At 40.4% G+C, this 15,584-nt stretch overlaps 1 protein-coding gene across 4 annotated transcripts in view; it reads right to left on the bottom strand.

The window, feature by feature from the left end:
* Positions 1–1,833: 1,833 nt before the first annotated feature.
* aar2 (AAR2 splicing factor) overlaps positions 1,834–15,584 on the bottom strand; it is a 32,115-nt gene continuing 18,364 nt past the window's right edge. For all 4 annotated transcript variants that reach the window (XM_057328316.1, XM_057328315.1, XM_057328314.1 and 1 more), the window contains one exon: positions 1,834–2,146. In XM_057328316.1, coding sequence (XP_057184299.1) covers positions 1,979–2,146 — 168 coding nt within the window. In that variant the 3' untranslated portion in view covers positions 1,834–1,978. The remainder of the gene's footprint in view (positions 2,147–15,584) is intronic.

The following is a 15,584-nucleotide window of genomic DNA, read 5'->3' as shown; positions in this document are numbered from 1 at the left end:
TAGGAGACCGCTCCCCAAAAAGAAACTGTCCTGGAGAACATTCCTCAGGACTGGCGATTGACCACAGGATATACGTTTTGAAATGTTATTTTACAGGAACTAAGAAAAAGGACTTCACGGTGATTGGTGGAAAGGGAGCAAAAAGCAGAGGAGTCAGAAGATACGAGCGACGTCACATACTTTATAAATATGGGTGTATTTGAATATTTTGGGTTGTTGGTTTTTCGGAGGTCGTCTGACAACCCAAAGCTTTGTTACAGCTTTTCACATCTGATAATAAAACCTCATATTACTTTTGAGCAAATTGTCTCTTCAAATTTCTGAACATGCAGGACTGCCTTTAAAGTCCAACAAAATTCATTTATGAAAAATTATGTGTAGATGTTGTTTCGTTAATAAATGCCTTTCGCAAATTCATACTTTAAAAAAGTGCCACCCGCAATTACACCTATGCAGGGGAGTACCAAATTTATGTGTGTATAATTTGGAATGATATGGTTCCATTTGCCAACCCCACCGTCCACCACATGTCTGTCTCCTCAGCGCCATCACAAGCCCCTAGTGGCAACTCCTAAGCACTTGAGAGACCTCTCGAGCGGTCTTAAATAATTGGGAGAGTAAGAGTGATTCTTAGCTTTAAGAAATGTAATAACTTGCTTTTATATTTAAGTTTGGAAGTAGGAGTAAATTTCATGAATTCTCAGCACTTAAGACTAAAATAGCACTTTGAGAAGCTTGATAAATACGGGCCCAGATCTCTAACTTGGGCTGTCAATTGAGCAATTGATGGAGAAGGGTCTTGGTTGGAGCTGTGACCAAGAAGCTGATTGACACTCTGTTGATCTTTATGATCATATATGGCGACGGGAGAAACTTAGAGTGGGACAAACATCTCCGAAACACTCCACCAATCTGGGCTTTATGACAGACTGGACAAACTCAAGCGTCTCCTCAGTGAAGACACCTGAATACTTGACACTTGCAACAACAATAAAAACCACTCAAACTGTCATTAAGATTCTCTGGTCTGATGAATTCCAGTTTCAAGCATCATGTCATCAAGCCATTGCTCATCACCTGCACAATACTAAATGTGAAAAACAAGAATTGTATTGAGAGGATTGTAAATCAGGGAAATAAAATAACTGGGAGGAAGCAGATGACTATGGCAGTTATACTATAGACAGGTTTTGGGTAAAGCCCAGAGCATACTGTATAATCCACCCATTGTATCACGAGTGTTTTCACCTTCTCCCTCTGGCATTTGTTATAGAACTCCTATCAGCAAAACAAACTGGTTTCGATATTCATTTATCCCCTCAGCTGTAACGTTTTGAAATTTAGGGTAAATATTTTTAGGATAATTGTTTTTTATGTGTGTTTGTGTCGTCTTGAGTGATATGCTTGTATGCTACAACCAAATTGCCTTCCGGAAATTAATAAAGATGAACTGAACGTGTCACATCATACCCAAAAAGACTTGAGGCTGTAAAGGTGTTTTATCCAAGTTAAGAGTATAAATACTTGTGTATAAATGCAATGTACTTATTTTAGTTTTTTCCTTTTTAATCATTATCCTTTATTATCATTTAAAAAAATTGTAAAAAAATCAGTTTTTCGTCTCTATGGTGAATAGAGATTAATGTGGACAATCTAGTATGTGGCATCGTCTATCGGCCCAACCCTATTTCAAACACAGAAATAACGATACTGTAAAAGACTGTTTGCGGACCCGTTTTTTTCTCTGCTTCAGCAGCAGCACCTACTCAGATTTGAGCGTTATTATTTTAGTAAAAGGTTTAATAGACCTGTAATAGATCTGAACACGACAGACAAAGTGAAAGAATTAACTTTATTAAAACGAAATGGTCAAAACACATTTTATAATGTGACCGGAGACTATCCATATTGGCTGGGTCCATTTAACAATGTAAGACATATTTGCAAACACTGCAGGAAAATGGATCATCAAACAGTATCAGTCAACTGTTACTCCATCTGGAAGAACCACCACCACTGGAGCACAATCCTCAAGATCTGCATCAAAATCCCACCGAAACTTTTTGGTCAGGTGGGCTTGAAATTTTTCAGCTTTTTTGCGCAAGGTGCTGTCGACTCCAGGGCTTCTGACAAACTGGAAAAAATCCTGAAGAGCAGCAGTAAGAGACATAGTTAGAAAATCAGTCAAACCCAAAAAGCACACACTGTAAAAAATGTGCCTTAGTAGTTAATAAAACAAAATAAATATAATTCAATTTAAAATTACACGCAATTAGCCATAGTTTGCAATTACAGCAATAACATGTTGTAAAATATGTTGAAAAACATGTAAAATTACAGAAAATTGTAGTAATTTAAAGTGTCATATGCAGTTAACGTTATTTGGGGCATTTTAAAAGTCAAATGACCCTTAAAGCGGCCCTAACACACGCGGTTTCTGCCAATCTCATATTAATCTTGAGTACCTATAGAGTAGTATTGCATACTTCGTATCTTCGAAGAGTATTTAGTTTGATCACATTTATAAAAGAGAGATGCAGCTGTACGGTTCTTTCCGAAAGCATACGGTGCGTGCAGGGGGGAGTGGTAGGCTGAACTAAAGCACGTGAGCCAGCACCATGCCGCGTGCTTTTCCGGGAGAATTGTCCAATAAGGGAATAAGAAAATTTGTTACGAAACAGTTTTATATGTTTGAAAAAAACTTTCCGAAACCTGTACGATCGCTGGGGGAGTGTATCGAGCACAGAAATACTACGTAATACGCCCAACTCATTTTTTGACAAGTTAACCATTTTAAGCATGAGAAGACAGCACGTTCAACATTGTAAAGAAGTCAGAATGCATGACATACCGTTGCACCACCACTTTAACCTGGAGTTTAATTGACAGGCGACCTGACAAATCATAATGCCGATATAATGTGCCCCCAGCTGCTATTCACCATTTTGTCTGACAATCAAACCATAGAGTTTAACCGGCTGCGCATTATGCGGTTTTAAAAAGTCCTTTGCGATTGTTGCTGGCTGTCACAATGTACGAACATGATCCCAGCTAAAAGTCATGTCGCTGTGCAATCTTAGTTGTCATAATGTACAACAATAAAGACTTCTCAAAACAGACTTATTCAAGAAGTCTGCACTTGTCTGGAGTTTTACCTCATAGACTGTCATATGAGCCGCACAGAAGGACTGCTCATCAACACTGCCATCAACAATAATCTTGCACAACAACATACATTAGGACTGTCTGATCACTGCCTGGTTCACCTTATCCCAGCCTACAGGCAGAAACTAAAAGCTGCCAACCCTATGGTAAGGACTGTTAAAAGATGGACCAACGAAACAGAGCTTACAAAGCCTGTTTCGAGTGCACCGATTGGAGTGTTTTTGAAGCTGCTACCAGCGATCTGGACGAGCTCACAGAGACTGTAACATCATACATCAGTTTCTGTGAGGATTTGTGCATTCCTACCAGGACTTCCTTAAAATGCAACAATGATAAACCATGGTTCTCAGCAAAACTCAGACAGATTCGCCAAGCCAAGGAGGATGCCTACAGAAAAGGGGACAAAGTCTTGTACAAGCAGGCTAGGAACACATTGACAAAGGAGATCAGAGTGGCTAAGAGAAACTACTCTAAAAAGTTGGAAAACCGGTTTTCAGCCAACGACCCTGCGTCTGTGTGGAAAGGCCTTAAAGACATCACCAACTACAAGCCACCATCCCCCAATTTTGCAGGCAATCAACACCTGGTCAATGATCTGAATGACTTTTACTGCAGATTTGAAAATGCTAACTTTACACCTCACACCAACTCTGACATTCTCTCTACACAACACCTATCACCTTCAGTCACCCCACCTCCTGCACTTCAGATCAGTGAAGAGGATGTGTGCCGAGTCTTTAGGAAACAAAAGACAAGAAAAGCACCAGGCCCAGATGGTATCTCCCCAGCCTGTCTTAAAAGCTGTGCTATTCAACTGGCCTTCATCTTCTCTCAGATCTTCAACAGATCACTGGAGCTGTGCACAGTTCCTTCCTGTTTCAAGCGCTCCACCATAATCCCCATCCCAAAGAAACCCAAAATCACAGGACTGAATGACTACAGACCCGTCGCTCTCACATCTGTGGTCATGAAGTCATTCGAGAGACTGGTACTGGCTTATCTGAAGGACATCACAGAACCCTTACTGGACCCCCTGCAGTTTGCCTACAGAGCAAACAGGTCTGTTGAGGATGCAGTTAACATGGGGCTGCATTTTGTCCTGAAACATCTGGATAGACCAGGGACCTATGTGAGGATCCTGTTTGTGGACTTCAGCTCCGCTTTCAACACCATCATCCCATCACTGCTCCAGACAAAGTTAACCCAGCTATCTGTTCCTGGCTCTATCTGTCAGTGGATCACCAGCTTTCTGACAGACAGGCAGCAGTTAGTGAGAATGGGGAAACTCACATCCAGCACCCGCACAATCAGCACTGGCGCCCCCCAGGGGTGCGTTCTCTCCCCACTGCTCTTCTCCCTGTACACAAATGACTGCACTGCCCAGGACCCTTCTGTCAGACTTCTGAAGTTCGCAGACGACACCACACTCATTGGCCTCATCCAGGATGGTGATGAGTCTGCGTACAGACAGGAGGCTGAGCAGCTGGCTGTCTGGTGCAGTCATAACAACTTGGAGCTGAACACGCTTAAAACAGTGGAGACGATTGTGGACTTCAGGAGAAACCCCCCTGCACTCCCCCCTCTCACCATCATGAACAGCACTGTGGCAGCAGTGGAGTCATTCAGGTTCCTGGGCACCACCATCTCTCAGAACCTGAAGTGGGACAATCACATTGGCTCCATTGCTAAAAAAGCCCAGCAAAGGTTGTACTTCTTACATCAGCTGAAGAAGTTCAACCTACCACAAACTCTATTAAAACAGTTTTACTCAGCTGTCATAGAGTCTGTCCTCTGCACATCCATCACTGTCTGGTTTGGCTCAGCCACAAAGTCAGACATCAGAAGACTACAGAGGACGGTTCGGACTGCTGAGAAGATCATTGGTGCTCCCCTGCCCACCCTCCAAGAACTGTATACATCCAGAGTGAGGAAAAGGGCTCAGAAAATCACCCTGGACCTCTCACATCCAAGCCATCATCTCTTCACAATGCTGCCGTCTGGTCGGCGCTACAGAGCACTGAGCACCAAAACAACCAGACACAAAAACAGCTTCTTCCCTCAGGCCATCTACCTCTTGAACAGTTAAATGTTTTTACACACCGTGCAATTAATAACTCTGTGCAATAATAATTAAGTGCAATATTAATTATATCCTCCAGATAATACACTATCTATTTTTATACAACTTTTTCTGTAAATTATATTTCATTCATTCTGCTGTATATAGCACATACCTTGTACTACAATAGTCTATTCTTATTTTTTACTTGTACATATTTACATACATACATAGCTTTACACTCTCTATATCTTTATCTTATGTTTATTGTATTGTATTTCTTAATTTTTTATACCCATAGGCCCTTATTTAAATCATTGTGTACTGTATTCTATTGTGTTATGGTCTCTGTGTACTGTTGTTGCTGTTTCTGTGTTCTGGATGCTCCTGTCACCAAAACAAATTCCTTGTATGTGCAAACATACTTGGCAATAAAGCTCTTTCTGATTCTGATTCTGTATAACTTGTCATTCCACATCCAAGAACTTTTGAACGGTCTTCTTTCTCCACACTGGTAAACACTGGGTTGGACCCTCTGTTTACATCACACGTGACCTTTCCAACTTGATTACGTAGTACGTGAAGTCGTGGACGCGCAACATGGAGGCACTCCGAGGCAGTGCAAGCCATATATTTATGTTTAAACAGTATATAATTTTTTGTTTTCTTTGAAAATGACCAATCGTTTCGCTAGACAACACCCTTATTCATCGGCTCCGATGAAACTGAAATTTGCACCTTAACCAACAACGCCCCATATAAGTCCATTATATGGAGAAGAACCCTGGAAAGCTTTCCTCACAAGCCTCAATTTGTTTTCAACAGAAGAAATAAACACACGTACTTCATGTATTAACGTTTTACATTGAACTCTTAATTTATATGGTTACTCAGAAGCATTTTGTCTAAACTTGGTAAACTTGGTAAACTAAAGGTAAACTTTTTGTTTGTTAAGTAGCTGTTGTTAGCGTAGACATTATATATATATATATATATAACCGGACGCTGCATTGTCCGCTGGATCATACGTCAACGCCCGTGAGGGCAAAAGCCGACTACAAAGACATACGAGTAAATGGTGGAGCTGCAGTTATCTGGATAAACAACATCATTTTCATTTCTCAACTAATTTCAATACTTTTCTATTTACGTGGAGTACAGAAACGTTTTTGCTCCAGTTAAAGATGGTTAGACTTGAAAATGTATTTATTGTCATATGGAACTGTTAAAACTCAGGCTTGTCAAGCAATCGTTTAGGCTGAATTATTATCTACTATACACATCGCTAATGTGAAATAATTTAAGGTAGATTTAAGATTTAAGGTAATGTGAAATAATTTAAGGTTTCCATCTTCGGTCACTCTGCACTAGCCCTCCACAGACTGCTTGTCTGGCTGTAGGGCTCTGGAAGTGCCAATCATCTGTCAACAAGGCAGACTTCATCCCGGCCTTTGCCAGTCAGTCTTATCTCAATGTTCTGGCACTGACAGAAACATCAGGGCTCTAGACTAACTTTTTGCACTGGTTGCACTGGTGCGCCTAACTTTTTTTCTTAGGTGCACCAGCACAAACGTTAGGTGCACCCAAATTTTCGACCGCATCGCATTTAACACCGCAGTTTTACTAGTTCACTTCTTTTTAAATCGCTGTCCATATAGGCAAAATTGACTTGTAAATGATTAACTAACAATATGGTCAACATAAAGTTCTTTATTTGAAGCACAATTCTACAAGAAAGGTAACTTACTGAAAAAGTGTTGGTGCTTAAAGTGCTTCACTGAACTGAAACTTAAAACATCTTAAGATAAATGGACCAGGGCTTGACATAACCTGGGAGGTTGATGGCTCCGTGTCAGAGCATTGCTTATGATTTTCGGATGGATCAGGCCTTGACTTAACATTATTCATGAAAAAGTTGTCAATCGTTCCTTTCATCTTCTCTCATCATCCGCGGCTACATCCACTCTGTTTAACTGACGGGCCTATAGGCTACTCACCTCTCTGTCTGACTGCAGCACACGCATTTTCACATGTACACACCAGAGGTTGCACTAGACTTTTTTTATTGTCCCTCATTTTGACTGACAGGCTCGTAAACAATCCGCCATAATCTATATTACCCGTCACTATGGTGCAAGGTGGCTTTAGGTGGTAATTAGTATGTTCGTGACATCATCACACTGTACTTGCGTCTTGGAACTTGTTGTATTTTAATACAACTGAATGCCCAATAAAGCCGTTGTTGTTTATATTCATCTATATATTTAATGTTTATGTTCATATGTGATTCAATCTGGGAAAACCCAACACATGGTTCAAATTTATATATTACAGTTTTTGATACCATATTCAAGCCCTTTCCAAATCAGTTTTTATTTTGCTCATACCTTGTGTATGTAACAAAAGTTATGGCTGAGGTCGGCTGAAGCGCTATGATTTTCAGGAACGGAATTTGGAGGAAAACAGGTTTAAAGTTAAGTGATGAAAATAAAAGCACAACAGTCCAGTATCACAAGTAAAAGTCACTTTACAGTGGTAAAAGACTTACTCTAATAACAATTTAATAAAAAAACATTTCCTAGTGTTGAAGTCTAAAAATACTGTACAAAACCGTTTGAATAAAACGAAAGTAAGGAAAATGGTGCAGGGCACACTTAAAGAACGAGAGCTATGGAAGTATTTCAATGCCATTAGTCTTTGAAGCAAAAAAGCATGTTGAATTACCACTAATCAAAAATAAATCTGTTGCATTACCAGTGCTTGCATTTTTAGAGTCTGCAATTCAATATGGTTTATATTTAAGCTGTGAATATTTCAAATTGAAACATTTCACGCACAATTTCACCGTTAAAAAGTTCAATAATCAAAATTCGCCTTTTAAATTTCACTTAAAAAATTCAACTTGTTTTAGAATACAACCTTTAATTTTCGACAGACAATTTTCAGTCCATATTATTTCGGTTTAAAAATTCGCTTCCACAAATTCAGTGGTTCAAATTCGACTTGAAATTCAAAGTTTCACATCCGGGAATCCCAGGAGAAGCAATAGAGCGCCGATTCCGCCAATGCATGATCTCTACCTGCTGCCTGACCGCTTCACCAGCAGGTGGTGCAAGTCGCTTCTGACGAAGACCAAAGCAAGAAATGCAGATACTTTTTATATGTTTGCAGCACAGTCCACTCATCTGCTCGATTAAGTGAATTTATTTGATCTCATAGATCTCTTATGCATCATCAAGAAAAAAATAATTGTTTCTTGTACTGGCAGCTTAGCTCACCACTATCAGCCCTGGAACGGACATGGAGCACGGGGACAATTCCAGGTGGCCTGGAATCAGTGGACTATTCATACATTTATAATATTAATTTAATTATTTAAATATCCTACCCGATCTACTAGTACTGCCTATCTATAGTAAGAGTTTATGTTTGTATTTGGCTTGCTATTTATACGCATTCATTACTTTTTACGTGCATATGATTACCCCATGGTTAGGTAAACAACAAATATTTGTTACGCCAAACTTTACAAGACATAATTAGGTTAATATACCGTGAGTGATTGACATTTTAGCATTTAATGAACAGACAGCAACTCAAGCAATTAGCGTGTAGTCATATTCGCATGTTCGTGTGTGGCACATTATTGGGAAACGCACACAGCATGCAACAAAAGTTTTTATCTTTGCGCGTATAGATCCATAACGCCGTGAGGTATCTTGCTTGGCTGCAGGCTGCACAAGACGTTTCGGGTCTAGTCGGGTTCTAAAGAAAGTGCTGACTATTTTTATCTGGTCTATTTTATCTGGCCTGCTCAAGAAGTTCGCTTGGCTAAAATATCAGTTTTTCTGTCTCGTATTAACAAACGAACGTTTCCACAATTCCACAACATCCAGCATTTTCTGAGAGTCTCAAATTAAAAAAAGATCATGCGAGGAAAATAAAAAGAATGTTTATTGAGATTGCAGCTACGTCATATAAACAGAAGCACATGGGAGAGTACGCGTTAAATTCAGAGCATTTGTCAATAAGCTCCTAGTTGAGATCTCAGTTATTTGACCGCTTCAAACACAATACATGTCCTTTAAATGCTGATGATGCATAGTATTTGTGAACACGATGTGCTGAAGTAAAAAATAACTTAATTCCTTCAAGCCTAAGGAAACCTACTGATGTTCATGATGCATAAGAAGAGATCTATGAGATCAAATAAATTCACTTAATCGAGCAGATGAGTGGACTGTGCTGCAAACATATAAAAAGTATCTGCATTTCTTACTTTGGTCTTCGTCAGAAGCGACTTGCACCACCTGCTGGTGAAGCGGTCAGGCAGCAGGTAGAGATCATGCATTGGCGGAATCTGCGCTCTATTGCTTCTCCTGGGATTCCCGGATGTGAAACTTTGAATTTCAAGTCGAATTTGAACCACTGAATTTGTGGAAGCGAATTTTTAAACCGAAATAATATGGACTGAAAATTGTCTGTCGAAAATTAAAGGTTGTATTCTAAAACAAGTTGAATTTTTTAAGTGAAATTTAAAAGGCGAATTTTGATTATTGAACTTTTTAACGGTGAAATTGTGCGTGAAATGTTTCAATTTGAAATATTCACAGCTTAAATATAAACCATATTGAATTGCAGACTCTAAAAATGCAAGCACTGGTAATGCAACAGATTTATTTTTGATTAGTGGTAATTCAACATGCTTTTTTGCTTCAAAGACTAATGGCATTGAAATACTTCCATAGCTCTCGTTCTTTAAGTGTGCCCTGCACCATTTTCCTTACTTTCGTTTTATTCAAACGGTTTTGTACAGTATTTTTAGACTTCAACACTAGGAAATGTTTTTTTATTAAATTGTTATTAGAGTAAGTCTTTTACCACTGTAAAGTGACTTTTACTTGTGATACTGGACTGTTGTGCTTTTATTTTCATCACTTAACTTTAAACCTGTTTTCCTCCAAATTCCGTTCCTGAAAATCATAGCGCTTCAGCCGACCTCAGCCATAACTTTTGTTACATACACAAGGTATGAGCAAAATAAAAACTGATTTGGAAAGGGCTTGAATATGGTATCAAAAACTGTAATATATAAATTTGTACCATGTGTTGGGTTTTCCCAGATTGAATCACATATGAACATAAACATTAAATATATAGATGAATATAAACAACAACGGCTTTATTGGGCATTCAGTTGTATTAAAATACAACAAGTTCCAAGACGCAAGTACAGTGTGATGATGTCACGAACATACTAATTACCACCTAAAGCCACCTTGCACCATAGTGACGGGTAATATAGATTATGGCGGATTGTTTACGAGCCTGTCAGTCAAAATGAGGGACAATAAAAAAAGTCTAGTGCAACCTCTGGTGTGTACATGTGAAAATGCGTGTGCTGCAGTCAGACAGAGAGGTGAGTAGCCTATAGGCCCGTCAGTTAAACAGAGTGGATGTAGCCGCGGATGATGAGAGAAGATGAAAGGAACGATTGACAACTTTTTCATGAATAATGTTAAGTCAAGGCCTGATCCATCCGAAAATCATAAGCAATGCTCTGACACGGAGCCATCAACCTCCCAGGTTATGTCAAGCCCTGGTCCATTTATCTTAAGATGTTTTAAGTTTCAGTTCAGTNAAAATGTAATTAATTTGTGTCTTTCGGGGCGATTGGTAAAAGCACATTCATTATAAATTACCAGAGACCCGACGCCATATCGGACACGACCTGTGCCCAAGGCATATTTTGTCAACGTTTTAGACCCGAAGCCGCTGGGACACATGAGGACCTCTCTAACATACACCTCAATGCAAGTCAGTTTGCATGGCCGAGCAGTGAAAAATATATTTAATTACTGGTCAGAAAACAATATGAGTGCTCCATGGCAATATACACAACTATCTGTAGATGTTGCTGTTTGGCGCATTGTATTTCGTATACTTTTATATTAGGCTATAGCCTTTCTTTTTAATTAGCTTACCCAATACTATAACATATCAAAACAAAATTACGATTTGGTATAATAATTTTTAATCTATATGCTCACATAATAAGTCAACATATTGTTAAATTTAAGCATTTTAAATGACAGAAATACTCTGAAACCACGTTGGAGAAACACATAATGTACGTGTCTAAAATGTATGTGTACAGTTCAGTTAAATGATCAAATTTACCCTCTTTAAATTTACGCTAAACATTTAGCTGAATATCCACAACATGTATGGTGGCATGGTGGAACAAAAACGTTATAAGCTTGCAAGATTTACTAAGTGCCTTTAGCCTACTCTGTCCCTTAAGCGTCCACGGACCACGCCATCACGGCGGTGTACCTTGCTAAAACGCTTAATGTTGCTTAATCTTCAGACCAGATGATTAGTATAGCCTACACCTTTTTAATAACCGTAGGCTACAGAAATGCGGAAGAGCCCTAAATATGAATGCAAAAAGCACAAAATGACACAATAAGAATTTTAGCATGTCCCGCCGTATTTCTCACATAATACCAGAACTAACAGGTATAGGTGTCTTTATTGTTGCAGTATTTCATTTTTTTTTATTCATTCGTTCATACAATAGGCTATAATTGGCTTTATTTTGTTTGCGTTCTGAGATTTCAGATGAAAAGTATAGGCATAATTATTTCCATTGATATTTCTCTTTTAAGTGGTGTAGTTATTCATTCGTTTAAGTTACATTTATAGCCTACATTTACTAAATATTTTACAATTACTTTTTTAAGAAAAGACTGTTATTTATATTGTAGATTATTTTACGTTCTGATGAAAAATTGTTCATGGCTTGTTCTTACATCTGTACATCTTTTATAAAGAAGACTGTAGCGAGGAAGGCGGGACGAGAGCCGTGGGGCAGGAAGGCGGGGCCGGTGGCGTGAGTGATAATGAGTATCAGCTGTACACGCACCGGTCCCGCATGCCTCACGGGGAGCTAGGGAGCATAAGAGGACGAGCGACGGGACTGCCGAGGAGAGAGGACCGGGCCCGGAAATGTTAAGTTTTATTTATGTTTGTGTGGCCGGCAGTCGACCGTGAGGTGGCTGCCGGCCTTTTACTTCCGTGTTATTGTTTGTTTATTTTTGATTAAAGTTTATTGTTTAAATGTTCGCCGGTTCCCGCCTCCTTCCTTCCCTACATTGAACTTTCTTACATTGGTGCCGAAACCCGGGAGGAAGGAGGGACATGCTGTTGAAGAGCCCTCGCCGCCGAGCGGCCTCGCGGTGCTGAGGAGTTCGGGCAGCGCGGACGAGGGCGTCCGCCAGCGGCTGCCCGAGATCGTGGTGCTGGAATGATGGGATTCGGTGGGGACGGAGAGCCCGCGGCCGTGCTCCTGGGACGAGGTGGGATGGCGGCCATGGAGGGAGCGCGGGAATGCCGGCTGCCCTCAGCCAGGAGCCATCGCCGGCCGCCAGGAGGCGGAGGAGGATCGGGCCGTCCACCGAACGTCCAGCACCACAGCATAGCACCGCGAGGAAGAGCCTCTCGGCTGGCTGAGGACCGAGCGACGGCGTGTCGGGGAACCAGACTTTTTTTTTTTTCCTTTCTCCCCTCTCTCGTCCCTGTCGCTCGGGGTGGTCCCGGCTCCGTTCTCTCGTCTCATCGGTGCGTACCCCCAGGCGCTGGGGCTCTCAAGGGGGGCCCCCCCGGGGGGGAGTAAGCACAGGCGCGGTGGTACCCCCCGGCCTGTGAGGGGCGATGGGGGTATGTAGCGAGGAAGGCGGGACGAGAGCCGTGGGGCAGGAAGGCAGGGCCGGTGGCGTGAGTGATAATGAGTATCAGCTGTATGCGCACCGGTCCCGCATGCCTCACGGGGAGCTAGCGAGCATAAGAGGACGAGCGACGGGACTGCCGAGGAGAGAGGACCGGGCCCAGAAATGTTAAGTTTTATTTATGTTTGTGTAGCCGGCAGTCGACCGTGAGGTGGCTGCTGGCCTTTTACTTCCGTGTTATTGTTTGTTTATTTTTGATTAAAGTTTATTGTTTAAATGTTCGCCGGTTCCCGCCTCCTTCCTTCCCTACTTTGAACTTTGTTACAAAGACTTTTCCCGAAATGCCCATAATGGGAAACTCCAGTGGGAGTGCGTGACCATAACTACATTTCTTAGTTCAAAATCACTATTTCAGTTAGCCTACTACTATTGTCTGTTTAAAATGTATAATTATTGCTATTTTTCCTATTTAGTTTTAAACCGAAATATAATGTTTTATTTGAATTTAAATGTTAAGTTTATTGTGATGGTGTTATGTAACTAATGTAATGATTTAAAAACTTCTTGTCTTGTTTTCTGGCACATTTAATCAGATACCATTGCATGTGTCATTCAAATAGCTTCATGCAATTAGCTTATTTTATTCAAACACAGCATGATTCAGTAATTCACTGTAACATACAATTTTCTCATCCTCGAAACTCAAACCATTATTTGATGACTTCAGATCGTGCTTATCAAAAGCACGATTTTATGTTTGTATTTGGCGAGCTACAGAAATTATATTTTGCGTGCATATGATACGCATGTGTTTTGCGTGCACTTTTTATGTACATACCGACTTAACCCACACCATCTTAACCAAGGGGGTAATCATATGCACGTAAAAAGTAATGAATGCGTATAAATAGCAAGCCAAATACAAACATAAACTCTTACTATAGATAGGCAGTACTAGTAGATCGGGTAGGATATTTAAATAATTAAATTAATATTATAAATGTATGACTAGTCCACTGATTCCAGGCCACCTGGAATTGTCCCCGTGCTCCATGTCCTTTCCAGGGCTGATAGTGGTGAGCTAAGCTGCCAGTACAAGAAACAATTATTTTTTTCTTGATGATGCATAAGAGATCTATGAGATCAAATAAATTCACTTAATCGAGCAGATGAGTGGACTGTGCTGCAAACATATAAAAAGTATCTGCATTTCTTGCTTTGGTCTTCGTCAGAAGCGACTTGCACCACCTGCTGGTGAAGCGGTCAGGCAGCAGGTAGAGATCATGCATTGGCGGAATCGGCGCTCTATTGCTTATCCTGGGATTCCCGGATGTGAAACTTTGAATTTCAAGTCGAATTTGAACCACTGAATTTGTGGATTCGAATTTTTAAACTGAAATTATATGGACTGAAAATTGTCTGTTGAATATTAAAGCTTGTATTTTATAACAAGTTGAATTTTTTTAATGAAATTTAAAAGGTGAATTTTGATTATTGAATTTTTAAACGGTGAAACTGTGTGTGAAATTTTTACATTTAAAAAAAATCACAGCTTAAATATGCAACCATGTTGAATGGCAGAACTTTAAAATGCGAGCACTGTTAATACAATGCATTTTTTTTCAGTTAGTGCTATTCAGCACGTCTTTTTGCTTCAAACACATTTGTCTCTATTTTACTTCCATAGAGAGCTCTGCCATTATCACTACACAAGGAAACTAGCAAACATTACGGACAACAACTAATAAGCAGTGAAGCAAGTTTTACGTTGTTTATCATGTGCATAGTGTCTGGACTTTTGATCATCCCTTGTATGTTTTGCGATCGCGGTCCGGCTCGCATGAGCAGGGGACCGGGGATAACTCCCGGTGCTGCAGACGGGGAGCTCTGTCATCTCACGAAAACATTGTATACAAAAACTTTGCATGCTGTAGTTTACACAGGACTGGCGGGAAATGTATTGATACTCCTTCATTCTTTATGTTATGTGGTTTACTTTGATAGGTGAACTGTCTTTCCCGCGTCCCAGCGCGACATCCGACTGGTTTTCTCAGATCACATCACATATGTCTAGTCAGTAACAATGACAGGTGAAAACACGCACGTCCCTTCGCGAGCATATCACGCTCTAATGAAGGGAAAAGGGGAGTTACAAATTGCCCTTATTGTAATCCATCAAAATGACGGACGGACAGACGGCCTTCAGATTTTTCCGTCACTGGTAAAAAAAAATCTGTCAATGACAGAGAATTTTCGGTTAACGCGACCTCTGGTACACACACGTACAGGAAAATCTGGACCACGGCCAATCAGAGGGGGGTCCGCCCTTCACTATCTCTTATTGGTTTAGACCACGATATGGGCCTAATGTGTGTCTGTTGTTGAATCACAGGGAGACTTTCAGAGTCGCGAAGAGAGCGGGACAGTTCAGCAGCTCAAGTGCCACTCTGCAGAGATCGCGTTAACCGAAAATTATCTGTGATTTTTTTATCAGTGATGGAAAAATCTGAAGGAAATCCGTAATTTTGACAGATTACAATAAAGGTGATTTGTAATTCCCTGTTTTATAATTTCCTTTCATCAGAACGTGATTGTGAGTGGCAGGAGGTAGGCTATCGCGAAGGGACGTG

The sequence above is a fragment of the Triplophysa rosa genome, unplaced genomic scaffold (genome assembly GCF_024868665.1).
Source record: "Triplophysa rosa unplaced genomic scaffold, Trosa_1v2 scaffold434, whole genome shotgun sequence".
Classification (NCBI taxonomy): domain Eukaryota; kingdom Metazoa; phylum Chordata; class Actinopteri; order Cypriniformes; family Nemacheilidae; genus Triplophysa; species Triplophysa rosa.
The sequence above is the reverse complement of the archived record's forward strand: the minus strand, read 5'-3'. Positions and strand labels throughout refer to the sequence as shown.